Below are 17,583 nucleotides of genomic sequence, written 5' to 3' on the forward strand. Positions count from 1 at the left end.
AAAGTTTCTATAATAACCTTTATGAAGAAGAGATAAGTGATAAGGAATATAAACACGCACAAGAAATATGGAAAATATTTAAGATAAAGAACCTTGGAGAATATCACGATTTATATCTAAAAACAGATGTTTTATTGTTAGCTGATGTGTTTGAAGCTTTTAGATCACTCTGTCATAATAAAAATTGTTATGGATTAGATCCTGCCCACTATTTCACAGCTCCTGGTTTAGCTTGGAGTGCAATGTTGAAAATGACAAAACAAGATATAGATTTAATCAGTGATGTGGATATGCTTTTGATGATTGAGAAGTCCAAGAGAGGTGGAATATCACAAGTATGTTCAAAAAGATATGCTAAAGCAAATAATAAATATCTCCCAAATTATGATAGTGAAAAAGATAGTAATTATTTGATGTATTTTGATGCTAATAATTTGTATGGATGGGCAATGTCTCAATCTCTACCTTATGGTAAATTAGAGTGGGTGGAAGAAAAGAATTATGAAAAGGCTTTGATGAATATTGTTATTTCTTCTCAAGAGGAATTGAATGACGAAGAAGAAGGTTATTATTTTGAAGTTGATTTGAGGTACCCGAGTGATCTTCATAATAAGCATAAAGATCTTCCTTTTGCATGTGAGAAAGAAACTCCAAAGAAAGAATGGTTAAGTGATTATCATAAAAGTTTTAATATTAAAGGTAAATCAACAGAAAAGTTATTAACAACATTCTATGATAAAGAGGGATATGTTTTGCATCAGAGAAGCTTAAAACAGTTTTTGAGAGAAGGATTGAGAGTAGCTAAAATTCATAGAGTTTTAAAATTTAAACAAAGTCCTTGGGTGAAAAAGTATATTCAATTCAATACAGATATGAGAGCAAATACAAAAGTAAAATTTGAAGGGGACTTTTATAAATTAATGAATAATGCTGTATTTGGAAAGACTATGGAAAATGTTAGAAACAGGCAAAACATTAGATTCGCAACATCTTGGAAAGAAGCTTCGAGATTGATAAATAAACCAAGTTTTGAGAGAGAAGAGGTTTTTTCAGAGAACTTTTCTGCAATTCATATGAAAAAGGAAAGTATTGTAATGGATAAACCAATTTATATTGGAACAGCAGTTCTTGATTTATCAAAGATATTGATGTATGATTATTTGTATAATGACTTAAAGAAAGAGTATGGTGAAAATGTTTCATTGTTGTATATGGATACTGATAGTTTTATCCTAGATATAAAAACTGATGATGTTTATGAAGATATGAAGAAAAATATTGGAGTATATGATACAAGTAATTTCAGCAAGAAGAGTGAGTTATTTTCCAAAAAGAATGAAAAGGTTATTGGTAAGTTTAAGGATGAGTTGGGTGGAAAAGTAATGAGTGAGTTTATTGGATTGAGAGCAAAGGCATATGCTTATAAGTATGGTGAACAGATTGATAAGAGGTTAAAGGGAATAAAGAAATATGTAATAAAGAAATCAATAACTTTTAGAAATTATTATAATTGTTTGATAAATAAGAAAGAAGAATATAGGAAAATGAATACAATAAGAAGTTATAAACATAACATATATAGTGAAGAAGTAAATAAAAAGGCATTAGGAGCCTTTGATGATAAGAGATTTATTTTAGATAATGGAATAGATTGTGTTCCATATGGATATTGTATGATAGAGTGTATAAAATAGATTATGTTTTAACGATGGGAAGATGGGTTAGGGTTTTTAAGGGCTACCGCCGCTTTTTCACAATATATAAATGGTTAAACCAAGTATTAATCAAACTAAAGAGTGGAGAAAATCTCAGTCTTGGTATATAAATGGAAAACATAATGAATGTGAAAAATATCAAATAAGTCTTATTGAAAAAATAACTAAAACAAAGGTAAATAAAACAAATAAGCGAATTAATTTAAAAACTAGTAAGTTAGAGGATGTAAAGAAAAAAATGAATATCCTTGAATGGACTGAAAACTTTGATGGTTATCAATTGAACAATGAAAAAACAATTTACTATAATCTCAAAATGATATGTGGCTCAGGAGGTGGTCAAACAAGAGCATTAAGAGAAGTTTATCATTTCGTAATGGCACAAATGGGGTATCTTAAAAAATATAAAGATTCAAATGTTTTGTTTGTCAATATTTTAGATGAAGATTATTGTGCAAAGAAAATTAAACTATTGAAGGAATTTGAGAATGAACAAATCTTTATAGGTTCAATGAGTGAGCTGTTCAACCCTCAGGTGTTCAATTCAATGAGGTTCAACCTCCAAGTTAAAAGGGAGACAAATAAATATACCTTGGGATAAAAAGGGGGGTTTATTTTTAGGGAAAAAAAATATAAATCGCTGAAAATCCCCCATTCATTTACATGGGGAAAAGTGAGCCAGAATCAGTATTCTTACCCTACTTATATGACTATATATATATATATATATATATATATATATATATATATATATATATATATATATGTATATATATGTCTACATATATATACAGGGTGTCCCAAAAAAGTACTCACATTTTGGCTCCTCATACTGTAATTCATTGAAATTTTTCATTTATTTTCAGATCAAATTGACCATAATAATGGCAGAAGTACGACTGGGTTTTGAAGAAAGAAAATTTATCATAAAGTGCTACTGGAAGCACGAAAACATCATGGAAGTACAAAGACAATTTAGATGACATTTTCACAAAGATCCACCAACGTGACGCACCATTGCTCGCATCCGAGATATGTTTGAAACAGATGGAACTGTTCATGACGTCCATAAAGAGCGTTCAGGAAGACCACGGTCATCAACCACCCCCGCAAAGGAAAATCAATTGCTGGAAAGCCTCCACCGATCCCCACGGAAATCTGTACGACAAATGGCTCGTGAGACAGGAATCCCAAAATCAAGCGCCCATCGCATTTTGAAGTGAATTAATTGGAAAAGTTACATTCCAAAATTAATCCACGCTCTAAATGAAGACTATCCTGACCGGAGAGCTGAATTTTGTGAGTGGTACCTGGGCAAATGCGAAGAAGATGCAGCATTTCCATCCAAAATTATTTGGAGCGATGAGGCCAGCTTCAAGTTAAATGGCTCAATTAACCGACACAATTGCACCTACTGGGTCCTGAAAATCTGCAAGTTACTATGGAACACCATTTAAACTTACCAGGGGTTACTGTGTGGTGTGGGATATCAGCATTGGGCATCCTAGGGCCATTCTTTTTTGACCAAACTGTCACTGGGGATGTTTACTTAAACTTGCTGCAGGAATACGTTGGTCCACGTGTCGAAGAGATATTTGGTGACGAAGAGATTTACTTTCAGCAAGATGGAGCACCTCCCAACTACCACCGTGATGTAAGGGCCTATCTCGAAGCAACTTTTCTGAACAGATGGATTGGGCGAAGAGGTAGTGTTGAATTCCCAGCGTGTTCCCCAGACCTTGCTCCAATGGACTTCTTTTTATCGGGATAACTCAAAGATAAGGTTTACGGCTCAAAACCAGCAACAGTTGATGAGCTGAAAGAGGAAATTGAAAGACAGTCTTGCAGTTCCAAATGAAATGATTCGTAACACTGTTGAATCCATTGGTCCGTGCTCTCGGCTGTGTTTGGAACATGATGGTTGTCAGTTTGAACATTTTAAACATGCATTTATCCATTTATACATTTAACCATTAATCTTGTTTCTAAGTCAATAAACAACGCATTTGTTATCATTTAAAGAGTGAGTACATTTTTTTGGGACACCCTGTATGTATACGTATGTATATGTATGCATATGTATGTATAAATATATATATATACATATATATGTATATGTATATATATATATATATATATATATACATATATATATATATATATATATATATATATATATATATATATATATATATATCCTGGTGTTGGCGCAGTGGTTAGGGCAGCGGCTTGGGATCCAAAAGGTCCTGAGTTCAAGCCTCGTTGCGCCACTGAATTAATACACCAGGGGGTTGACTCAGCCTGTCATCCCTCCGAGGTCGGCGAAGTGAGTACCAGTGTACTGGGCCAGTGTATACCCTGGTTAAAATAGGTGTACCATATCCCTGTGTGACGTAAGAGGCGACCAGGTTTGCGTCAGGAGGGGCATCCGGCATAAAACATGTGCCAAATCACTATGCGGATCATGCGGATGATCCGCTGTGGCAACCCTTAAGGGAGCAGCCGAAAGAAGAAGATATATTTATATTTTTATATATATATATATATATATATATATATATATATATATATATATATATATGTTGATATATATATATATATATATATATATATATATATATATATATATATATATATATATATATGTTGATATATATATATATATATATGTTGATATATATATATATATATATATATATATATATATATATATATATATATATATATATATATATATATATATATATATATATATATATATATATATATATATATATATATATATATATATATATATATATATATATATATATATATATATATATATATATATATATATATATATATATATATATATATGTATATATATATATATATATATATATATATATATATATATATATATGTTGATATATATATATATATATATATATATATATATATATATGTTGATATATATATATATATATATATATATATATATATGTTGATATATATATATATATATATATATATATATATATATATATATATATATATATATATGTTGATATATATATATATATATATATATATATATATATATATATATATATATATATATATATATATATATGTATATATATATATATATATATATATATATATGTATATATATGTGTATATATATATATATATATATGTATATATATGTGTATATATATATATATATATGTATATATATGTGTATATATATATATATATATATATGTATATATATGTGTATATATATATATATATATATATGTATATATATGTATATATATATATATATATATATATATATATATATATATATATATATATATATATATGTTGATAGATAGATATATATGTATGTGAATTTTTCACAAAAAATATCATCTCTTTTTTTTTGCTTTGGACTCACATTTATGGTTGCTTTGCCAATACTCTTCATTGTTCTCCATTTTTCTTGCACAGACGGAATATGCAAGGTTTGAAAATGGACGGTTTGTCTACCGCATAAACCGATCACCCATGTGCGAGTATATGATCAACTTTATTCATAAGCTCAAGCACTTGCCTGAGAAGTACATGATGAACAGCGTTCTGGAGAACTTCACCATCTTGCAGGTGATAGACATTTAAGCAAGGCATCCAGTCGATAAACCTCTCCATCTCTTTGTACTCGGTTATTTTAGTAGTAGATGTTCGCTCAAGCATGGGGCTGCACTCTATCATAATTATATATATATATATATATATACATATATATATATATATATATATATATATATATATATATATATATATATACCACAAGGGGAAAACCAGAGATGTCAGGATAAGTCAATTTTGAAGAAACTGAAAAACAAAGTTTCAAGACTTTGGTGGATTGTTTAATAACTGTCATATATATTTATTTTCCAATAAAAGGAAGTGATCATTGGCCGATCAAATTAAGCATGTAGCATTTGCCAAGCTTCTGTTATTTAATTTAAGAGCAGAGAACGAATCAATGTTGCAAACTGACATCACTGGTTATTCCCTTGTTTAATAATTGCCATGCAATTTTAACCCAGGATGTGTAGCAAATTCATGCTTGTTGGTTATTAGCATACATTACATGACTTTGGTGATCACAGATTATTTTTTTCAACATTAAACAGTCATTGTTTTTTTGTTTGATTGGTGTTCAACGCCATACTCAAGGGTATTTCGCTTATATGATGACGGATTCTCCATTTCTTACTCCGTACTACTTAATATGATGGAAAACCGGGAGGAAACCAAGGATAAACCACCCCCGCGATAGCCGAAGTCACCTCATGTGACTCCCTCATATACCTGAGCAGGTTGATTGGGTGGTGGGTACATCGAATGAGGATGGGTACTCAGACGCGCTAACCATTAAGCCACGGCATGGGTCTCATAAAAGTCACAATAAAAGTTTGATCAGGCTTGAACCACGATATGCACCAACTACGGAGCCCATGATATAACCAAATAGGCCATTGTAGTGCTCAGAGTTTATGCTGTGAAAGTTTTACAACCTTTCATTTTTTTAGTTTCTCAACTCTGAATATTATGGTGGAACAGTTAACATGAATGAAAGGGAGATAACCAGGAGTAAAGTACTGACAACTCTGGGTTTCTACTTGTTCAGCTTTGACAACACTTGTTTTTTCATTGCAAGGCTAAACTTTATACCATATAAATTATGTGACACCCCTGGTTATTTGTTAAAGTAATATTGTGAGAGGAGACCTTATGTTGCCAACTATTGGCAGGTGCAATCACCCTGAAATTTATAAAAAGTGACATCTCTGGTTTTCCCCTTGTGGTCTTCATATACACAATATATATATATATATATATATATATATATATATATATATATATATATATATATATATATATATATATATATATATATATATATATATATATATATATATATATATATATATATATATATATATATATATATATATATATATATTCAAAAATACATCGTCTTGAAATATTTTTCTCCTCACTATATTCAGCATACATTACATTATCTTCATTCAATCAAATCATTGCACAAGCAAATGATATTATAAACTTGCTAAAGGTCATATTGCTTATCAGAAGCACCTGCATGTATTCACACTATGTGGCAATGCATGTACTAAATTTTTGAAATCATCAAAGATCGATTTGACTCTGTGGAAAACCCTGCTTATCTCTTTGCCCTCTGCCACAACATATCCCATCCTTCAGATAGGCAGGCAGCACTCTTCCCACTCTTCAGACCTTGGTAGAATTACAAGCTGGTCAAACATTTGGAATGTCTTTCAATCCTGACAAATCTCACAATCACACTGTACCTCTCCAAAAGGACTGTCTGGTAGACACTCCCATCTATTTTCTTAACAATCCTCTTGAATAAGTTCAGTCACTCAAACCTTTGGGCCTCACTATCAGCCATGATCTTTCTTTGGCAAACCACATTTCTAAGTTGGCCTCCAAACCCATCTGTTGACTGGGAATCCTGCGTCATTCAAAGTCCTTCCTTGGCACAACTGAACTATCCAACTTCCAGGTGTTCATGCACATCATCTGACAAACCGTGGTGAAGCCTCGTGTATGGGCCGATCACCTTCCCATCACAGACAGGTTGGTGGTCTGTCCTCTGCCACCTACTTTGTGGTCTTGCAACCTCTGCTCTTTCCATGCTCTGTCCTGTAACCCCCCCCCCCCCGCAACCACCTCCCCCCCACAAGTTTCTGGAAGCCACACGTGGTCTGCCAGCAACCCCCTTCCGGTGCAACTCCCAGAACACTGCTCACCTCCCCTCATTCATTCTTTTTTTTTTCCCCATCTGTGAAACAAACTTCCACATTCTCTTCAATCTCATTCTTCCCTCCAGGGCTTCAAGACAGCAGTTCACCACCATCTCAAATCATCCCCTATCTTCAACCATGATATTTTCTACCCCTATTAACCTTCCTTAGGCCTAATTCACATTTGCTCTACGGCGAGGATACGGCGGCCATACGCCCTCTGAATTGACAGAAACGTGCGGCGGCCGCAGAGTTTCTGCGGTGGCCTCAGGGTGGTCCTACGCCGTTTGGCTATCTTTTACAGGCCGTAGGGGTCGCCGTGGAATTATAACGCGGAGTAATAACTTTTTTCATTTCTACGTTCGCCGTAGCAATTCGACAAGCCGAAAAAAAAAAAAAATTAAAAAATGAACCCACTCGTTACCGTCCATCTGGCCGCACGTTCGCCTTAGGGCCCCCCTGCGGTCACCTTGCGGGCACCTTGAGGCTACCTTGCATCTGCCTTGAAAATTCTATGGCCACCGCAGGGCCCCCTTACGGTCACCGTGCGACATCAAATCAAAGACCGTACGGCTACCCCACATTTTCGGTCTCCACAATTTCTAAATATGCCGTGCAGCTCCCCGAAAAATAAAAACATATGTGACTACTACATTGTGTGACCGTGGAAATACTGCGGCCGCCATATAATTGCTAGTGGCCGTAGATTTTGGAGACCCCACGGCCGCCGTGGCAAATGTGACTTAGGCCTTAAGCCCACCTCTTTCCAAGCTTCCAGTTTTCCTTCCTGTATCCATTTGTTCACACCTTGTGTCCTCCCCTATCTCTCATTCTTCCCCACATCCCTTGTTTTTCCGAGTCTCCCTCTATTTTGTCCCTCATCCCTTCTACTGTTCCTTTTGTTTTTTTTATGTCCTGATTCCTTCAATGTTGTATCTCCTCCACGAACTTTGATGGTATGTACAAGAAAGAATCAAGTGTCACATCGTTACAATAAGTGGTATTTGCCCTTTTATTTACTCCAGTTTACAATCAATATTAATATGCATCATATGATTATGGCAACGATTATTACCCTGCTGAAGGAGAGGGTATTGCATTTTGGTCTGTTTGTTTGTTTCTTTCTTTCTTTCTTTGTCCGCACAGAACTTCAGTGTTTTTCTTCGAAACCACTTGTCAGATTGAGAGGAAATTTTCACCAAAGAAGCGACTACTCATGTAGAATGTTTTAATTTTAATTATGACGTCATAGGTAACGTGGTGTGGCAGCCATGTTGGAAAAACCGACAACATTTAGACCTCTGTATCTCTGAAATCGCACCAAGGGAAAAATTGAAACTTGGCAAATGGCAAGTACTCCTCATAGGAAATAAGTATGATTTTTTTCTGTCATAGGTACCTTCGTTATGGTGTCATAATTGCATATGTAGAATGCTACATCTGATCAGTATGAAAAATTTTGAGCGTCATCTAGGGATAAAATGGTGCACAGAAAAAAAAATCATTTTGTCATCGGTCACGTGATTCGGCAGCCGCATTGTTTAAATTTTTTAAACCTTCAAAAATTTTCTTTTCGTGAAATGGCTGAACAGATCCAGGTGAACTTTACAAGTTTGACCACCTGTCCATGAGGAACAAAAAGGTCATACATATGATATAAGTCACATGGTTGGCAGCCATATTAGATTTAACCTCAAACCTTTAAAAAAAATACACCACTTAAATGAAGTCCTGGCGAGGGTCTGCAATCTCTGATTGTTCTTTTTCTTTTTGCTTGTTTGGGTTCCTTCTGATTACTCCAATGCAGGACTGTGCCTATTTGGTCTTCCATTTGATTTGAATTGAATTTATTTTCATCCCATTCTCAATTCAATTGAATCATAATAAAAAAAACATCATGGGTCAGGGCCATGTGTCCGATCAAAGCGGGACGTCTTGGTTCCCGGTCATCACTGCCAGCAGTTATAAAGTGGCAGTTCTAATTATGTTTCTTTTTAATTATGTAACACACCAGTATACAAACATCACACAAAACTACACAAACACCACACAAAAGTTCTGGCGAGGGTCTGCAATCTTTGAATGCTCTTTTTCTTGTTATTATTATTACTATTATTGTTATTATTTTTGTAATGCTATCATGGTCATGAGATATGTTTTGCATATTTGTTGTTGGAATTGTTGTGGAGTTGGTGTTTAACTACTTATACATGAAAATAATGATTTCCATATGTTTTGATACCTATTAGTATTCCATGTAGAACAAAGCATGACTATATTCAAATGATATATCTGCCCATCGACCGCTCACACAATGTCTTCCTCTCACCTCACATCTGGATACCAACACCCTCTTGACACATACACACAAATATCCTTCTGACCCCTTCATAATCATGGAATGTTATTTTACTTGGAAATATACTGGTTTTTTGTCTGTCAGCAGCTCCACTGCTGCCACTGATCTTCTTGCTACAGAGACCACAATCATTATCCTGGCACATTCTGGCTGAATGTCTGGTTATTGCATTCATTACTACCAAGGCACACATGTCATGATGAGATATCAAAGTCTGTGTTGGTGTACTGAGCTGAGGACAGAAATTCACTGCCGTGAGAAACCTGAAAAACATTTCCATCATATTTCTGTATACTGGAGAAGTCAGTATAAAGTTTGCCCTTTTTGGGATGCTTATTCACATTTCTTTTGGGGTGTTTTTGTTTCTTCGCCATTTGGAAAAACAAAACTCAATTTACATAAACATTTATTAATACATTTAAACCATTTTCAGAATTGTATGTATGTAACAAAAAGACCCAACTTATTGTTGTAGATTACCTCCTTTTTTTTTGAAAACTATTTGCTGAAATTCCAGGTGTTTTGCAATTAAAAACTTACCTTCTCTTTTCAGGTGGTGAGCAGCCGAGACACGCAAGAGACACTCCTATGCATTGCGTATGTTTTTGAAGTGTCAACGAGTGAGCACGGAGCTCAACACCACATCTACCGGCTAGTCAAAGAGTAACTCCTAGTCATCACGCCAGCGAAAGTGAAGTGGCCTACTACATCCTTGCAACAGTGGCACCAAAGCTATTCTGATAACACTTCTGACCACTATCCTAACCCTGCTCATTAAGCCCTTCACTAACACCAAGAGCCTCTGGCCTTATTTTAAGTGCCAGCAGCAGTGGTTTTCAGCGAAGGGTGGTGGGACTAAAAAATATTTTTAGATACAGAAAGTTTGTTGCCACAATTTGAAGGGAAAATACTGAGGAAGTGTACACCACAGTGCCGCCTGGGTATGTATCTTTGGGTACGTAGTGCACTGGTGCTCCGTCTGATTTGGGATATATGGGTACTGAGTTAAACCCCCAACAAGGCCTTGCTAAAATCACAATCAGAATAATGTGGCTTGTTCATTGCTTTAAATGGGAAGCCAACACATGACTTCATCCAGTACTCATGATGAGAAGGATATGAATTTGTGATCTATTGTGAATTTGTTTGTTCATGAAGCCTGTGTTTGCAAGAAAGCAGTGCAACCCTTTTGGGTAAATAATGTTTGTGTATGTGACGAGGCCATAACAATGTTATTACTTGAGTGTGAAAAGTGAATTTGACCGAAGTGCCTAGTAATTGCGAAAGTGGCCAAAACAACATAAATAGAGTATCTTTAATGATTAACAGTTGCATTCTATAAGCATTGATGTAGAATTGTTCATGCAACATTATTCAATATAATTATTTCGTTTGTCAGTTGATTTACTTCGGTTGGAATGTGGGTTGAGTGTCACGGGTCTTCGGGGTGTACAGCAAAGTTTGCAGGGAACGGTGTTTTATCTCCTCCGCTGGAATGGCCTCTGAAGGCTCCGAGTTAACACATACTTTGACTTGCAGTTTCAGCAAGGAGTTGAACCGATTGACGTCTAAGTTTGCATTTTGATATTGTTCCAAAGACAATCTGGGCAATACACACAAAGCTGTGGGAGTAAATTAACTGAATGTGCCACATACTTACTTTCCATTTTCTTTATCTCTTTTATTTAAGCATTTTACATCGTATCAGAGCTTACCCTGAACGGCATCATCAGATTTACTTTTTTTTTTTTAGTTTGTTTTCTTTGAACAAATAAGTAAAGGTGTGTTGGTCACTGCTAACTGTGTGCCGTCTTCAAGTTTTGGTGCAGGATTCGTAGATACAAGCAACAGCACTTACAGGAAACCTCATTCATCAAGTCAGCATGTCCTAGTTGTACCATCGACTGAGTTTCTATAGAGAGAACTTGGTATGTCACACTAAGTGCCTCAACCACACTCTCTTGCTTTTCTGTCAGCTTGAGTTTTTAACCAAAGTTTTTTTTGGGGATAAGGTGTCATTCGTGCTCTCTCCCTCTCTGTTGCTTAAAATGCAAGCTTGCACACATCCCCTCAGGGGTTGTTCTATTTGGTAAATTAGCAAGAGTCTCTCCCTCTCTCTCTCACTCTCTCTCGCTTTCGCTCTCTCTTACTGAATGGTGATGGAAAGTTACCAGCTGATGAACCAAGGATTGTTTAGATTCTCTCTCACTCTCACTCTCTCACTCCCACTCTCACTCTCACTCTCACTCGCTTTTGCTCTCTCTTACTGAATGGTGATGGAAAGTTACCAGCTGATGAACCAAGGATTGTTCAGATTCATTCATTCTCTCTCTCTCTCTCTCTCTCTCTCTCTCTCTCTCTCTCTCTCTCTCTCTCTCTCTCTCTCTCTCTCTCTCTCTCTCTCTCTCTCGCTCTCTCGCTCTCTCGCTCTCTCGCTCTCTCGCTCTCTCGCTCTCTCGCTCTCTCGCTCTCTCGCTCTCTCGCTCTCTCGCTCTCTCGCTCTCTCGCTCTCTCTCTCTCTCCCCACACACACATCTTTACAAAGGTAAATGGGTATGCAATGGACAGTGCATTTTACAGTCCCCTTGGTGTTCACTGTCTGTAGCCAATCTCAGCATTAGTTCAGTTTCCACCAGAGAGCCAACAGCTTGAAATGTTAACACGTTTGTTTATTTGATTCCCTTTGCATTGATCTTCATTTCTCTTTTGTTGTAATGAAGAATCATACAGTAAGTAGGTCCTTGTTCAAGATTATCACAAGACATCTCATAAGACAAGACTTTGGCAAAGTTCTCATTATTACCGGTCATTTAAAAAATCTTAAGAGAAGCATTTGTCAACATCTACAACTGCTTTTTGTACTTTTGGGAAGTTTGCTTTCCTACTGCATTGCATTATACTTTCGCTGACAAACATACAGCAGGGAAAGCTCATTAAATAATCAATTTATTTTATCACAAGTTATCTGATATATTATGCTTCCTTCAATTTCTTCAGTTGTCAATCTGGAAATATGTTATCAGCATGAACATGATTTATTATGTTACAGACAACCCTACAACCCCCCTCCCCATCCCCATCCCCAAAACCCTTTCAAAAGAAGGAAGTTACTGTGATGAATTGCCATCTAAATAATGCATAGTGGTGCTTTAACTTTATGTTGGTACAAGGTTTGTAATTAAGTTTAAGCATCATTTAAACTGTACAAAATGTATCCATCAAACTTGCATCAAGATCAGCTAGCACATTATCCATCAACATCAACACTTTTCACTTTAAATTCCAACTTAGGTGCAATTCTGGAATTATTGTCATTAAAATGTACAGAGTAGTCCATATGTGTTGTCACTTCCCTCAAGCAAATATACATGCTCTTGTCAATTTGTTATGTCTCTTATGAGTTAAAATGGTTGATTAAATTGGTTTTGTTTTGTGCACGGAGCTGGTAAATGCACATTTTGCAAGATATGTGAACCACCCATTATTTTATTACCACCATCATATTCAACAATATGGTTGTGCCTTCCAGTTCATAAATCTTTGAATTTAATGTCTCAAACATTGCCACCTGATATGATTATTATGGTCTCTGGATGGGAAGGACATGGTTAAGGGCTAAGCGAAGGACAGAGTGTGTATATATATATATATATATATATATATATATATATATATATATATATATATATATATATATATATATATATATATATATATTTAATATATGCTGTATACTGCCACTCCTCACTATACGAACTAGCTGCGTTCCCCAAAAGTAATGTGTATTGCAAAAAATATTTTCCTATCGAAGTTGCGTTCCTGAAGAGCTGATGTTTGGACACCTTACACAACCAAACCAAACCTAACCTAACTAAACACAAAAGACATAATAACTCAGTCAATCAATACAGAACATCACTCAGTATGTAATTAAAATATTGCGACAATGAGGCAGGATAGAGTGGTGGGGCTCTTACCACAAGTGCTTGATGGTGTAGATACAGCTCGTTTTCAATTCTGATCATAGCATTTGGAGAAGGTTTTTGAATGAAAATTAATCACAACGAAAGCTACTTGATACCACTTGATGATGACATCCAAATAGTGCAGTCGGAAGTACAGTACGGCATGCAGATTAAACATAATATAAAAAACCCATCTAATGGCACCCAACAGATTTAGTGGATGTTAATTTGCAATACTATAGCACTGTATTATGTTCACACCCTTCATTTTACGATAGAATAATGACCTGTCATCCAGAGCACACATTTGCTTCACCTTCTGTTCTTATGATCGCAGCACATACGCTATCCCTTTAGACACTTGGGGGAGAAAAATGCATATCAGTAAAAATGCGTGGTGTATAGTAAAAAGCATTTATTCCTTTATTCATTGTGTATCAGCGAAAATGCGTGAACCGGGTGTGCGTATAGCGAGGAGTGTATGTATACATATATGATACAGTATATATATATATATACATTCTGCTTTTGTTTGTTTAATGTTCATTTTTTGGTGAGGAATGTTGGTTTTGGCCACACCACTTTCAATTAAAAGGTGTAACTAACCAGTTGAAAGGGAAATTGAAAGCACAGAGAAGTCAAGTCTTGCTGCTCAAGATCAGTAAGGCAACATTCAACAAGAAATATAAATGATTGTATTAAGACAAATGGCATAAACATTTATGAAAAACCCATGATCGATAATAGAATGTTGGTTTAAAAACGCCAATCGATAATTATCTTTAAATGGCAGAAAAATCGTTTCATTATTTAAATAAAAAGTCAAATATTGCATTATAAAAATAATGCTTACATTTATTGCATGATGTGATTAAATTGAACATCTTTCAAAGCTTCAAGATAGTTTGTACAGGGTGACACAGAGACATTGTAGCGATGTAAATGTAACAAATCAGTTATAAATGAGCCACAAAAAAGCATCAAGCGTGCTGGAACACATTTTAAATTATATATTAGATTGGAGGTGAGGAAAATAAATATTGTGAGCAGACCACAGAAATATTGTAAGAAGAGAGATAACCTGGCTAACTGATGAAGCGTTTGGTTCACAGTAAAGATTACTCTTTGGGAAATATAAGTAAATATACGAGGGAGCAGATTCTAACGAACATCAACGTACTTTTAATCTTAAATGTAGAGAAAGTGATGGAGAGATAGAGGGAGTGCTGTCATTATTTCAATAAGTCCATTGTGTGTTGATACAGGATATTATGTTTACTCATTTTCATTTCACTTCAGGCTGTCATTATCATACAGCTTTGCTTTCTGCCAAGGTTTCTGCATGGGGATGCATATGATGGAATGTGGGGTTTATATTTGGATACAGATTTAGAATATAGAATTCTTTATACTTAGATATTGGTGCTTTTAAGTAAATGACATTGTTGTGAAAGCTATTACAATATTGAGGATAACGAATAGTTTCTTTGAGGCCTCAAATTTTAAGGCCTGCACCAGAGCCACAGAGATACATTTCCTAAATTATTTCAGAGGCAGTAATAACGATCTGCTCTCAATGATTGTGTGTTTGTTTGTTTTTTAAGTACATAATGTCTGTTACTGACCTGCTTTTAAACTTTGTTGATATTCACCTATCGCAACAAGTGCAATTGTCCGATATCTACAGTGAGTAACTGTGTGTGTGTGTGTGTGTGTGTGTGTGTGTGTGTGTGTGTGTGTGTGTGTGTGTGTGTGTGTGTGTGTGTGTGTGTGTGTGCGCACTCATTTGCGAGTGTGAAGTGTGAGCACCTTTCCTGAGCTGCCTTTTGCTGACAAAAAAAAAGAAAATGTTTTGATCTTTCAAAGATGGTACTTTGCTGTTTTGTTTGTAACATTTACATATATAAATATCTATGACAAAAAATTAAAGGTGAAAATGTGCCTTAAAACACCTGGACTTCTTTTGTTTCTTCCCTTGTTTACAACTTTGACATTTTGTTTATAAAACAAGGTGAGGAGAAAGAAAAAGATTGTTTTTGTCTTGAAAGGTAAGGAGACGTTGTGGTGTACTTTTTTCTTTCAAAACTGATCTAATGCTTATTGATGGAGGAGTTTGAACATATACAATCATGTGCACAGGCAAAGACATTCAGATACACCAATGTATTAACACATAATTTTCAAGGACATTGAGGGACAATGTACACTGTACAGATACATATGGTATATCTTGATATCTTGTATTATGAGCCAGAATTTCAGACAGGAACACTAATATGCCAACCCAACACATTTCAATAACATTAATATGCAAAGGAAAAACTTACCTTGACGAACCTTAACACGTTCAGCCAAATGTCTCCTCTCCTAATGTTATTCCTTTCTCATGTAATTTTCTGATATTGCTTCCACAATTAGGATGAATCATTTGTGAAAAGTTTTGTTAAGCAACAAAGAAAAAATCTGGGCTCATTCCTGGGAAGTTCACCTTGATAACAAGTGACTATTCCCCTATTGTAATTACTCACACTCCAGCTGTAGGCCGAGCTGGGTGAGCATCGCAATCATCTTGTCAGTGTGTCCACCTTCGGTTGCGAGGTAAGAATCACAAAGATAAGAGAAGGAAAATATTCCAAAGCAGTTCATTATATATGATCAGGTAATTTAATTGGACTTTACTAATGAAAGGGGAAAAAAGTATGCTCTTACTGTTATTGATTTAAGATATGCATGGGTTGTTCCTCTGAAAAATAAAACGTGTGTTCGCTATTTAAGAAAAGGAAAATGAAACCAAAGAAATTATGGACTGATGAAGAAAAAGTTTATAACTTCACATTTATGAACTCTGGTATTACATTTTCAGTGCGGCACTCATCACGAAGGGAAAGATGTTGAAATTGGATAATTTGAAAGAGGCTGTAAAAGATGTATACTGAATTGTGATATCAGAAATGGGTTTCTATTGTTGTGGTCATCAGTGAGGGAGGGTGAGGGTGGGAGTGTTCCAAATCCCACGCCTCACCACTGTGACGGTCATGGGTCAGATAACTCTGAACTTGACGAGTCGATAAAAAAAACCACGGACACCATATACAGCCCTCACCTCTGGCTGAATCCTTGGACCCAGAGTCGGTTTACCATACCCGTGAGATGAACGAAGCAGATAGTGAGCCAGGCGTGCAACTACATAGCAGCTAGCTACTAATTGGCTGAGCGAACCAATGCTACATGTCGCACCATTATTAATGAACGACCCAATTGGTACTTAAGCTACTCCTCTCAGAAATGCCAACACAGGACCCCTCTCTAATCGTCTCAGTGCCCCCAAATTTTCATCAAAACTCGTGGGCGGCACCACTATCAGACAGAGCAGGAGTGGCAGGATGACAAAGATGCACAAGGTTTGCTGTACTTTGCCTGCTGCATGAGAAGCATGACAAAGATGTATGCCTTACATAGACTGTTGCCCTGGGACCAGCAGTAGAGAATGAGGTGGAATCTCCAAACCATGGCCACAGAGGAGACGGAAATAGAGAGCATGCTAGATGGCATAGTAGAGTCGTCCCTCCCCTCCGGGTCGCTGGAAGTCCCCCAGAATACCAGGGCCCCTCGTGGGATCCCCACAGAGCCTGATTTGGTGAGTCACCATCTTCACTGTCAGCTCAGCTTGGCCGGTTCTCATGTTGGCCGTATTGATCTCCAGCTTGTCTGACATT

The 17,583-nt window shown here is 35.8% G+C and overlaps 1 protein-coding gene across 7 annotated transcripts in view; it reads left to right on the forward strand.

The window, feature by feature from the left end:
* LOC147024542 (transcriptional enhancer factor TEF-1-like) overlaps positions 1–15,816 on the forward strand; it is a 364,156-nt gene extending 348,340 nt beyond the window's left edge. For all 7 annotated transcript variants that reach the window (XM_085884568.1, XM_085884569.1, XM_085884572.1 and 4 more), the window contains 2 exons: positions 5,196–5,348; positions 10,456–15,816. In XM_085884568.1, the coding sequence (XP_085740694.1) occupies positions 5,196–5,348; positions 10,456–10,569 (267 nt within the window). In that variant the 3' untranslated portion in view covers positions 10,570–15,816. The remainder of the gene's footprint in view (positions 1–5,195; positions 5,349–10,455) is intronic.
* Positions 15,817–17,583: the final 1,767 nt, after the last annotated feature.

The sequence above is a fragment of the Eptatretus burgeri genome, chromosome 6, assembly GCF_056783735.1.
Source record: "Eptatretus burgeri isolate ZD-2024b chromosome 6, Ebu_testis_v1, whole genome shotgun sequence".
NCBI classification, from domain to species: domain Eukaryota; kingdom Metazoa; phylum Chordata; class Myxini; order Myxiniformes; family Myxinidae; genus Eptatretus; species Eptatretus burgeri.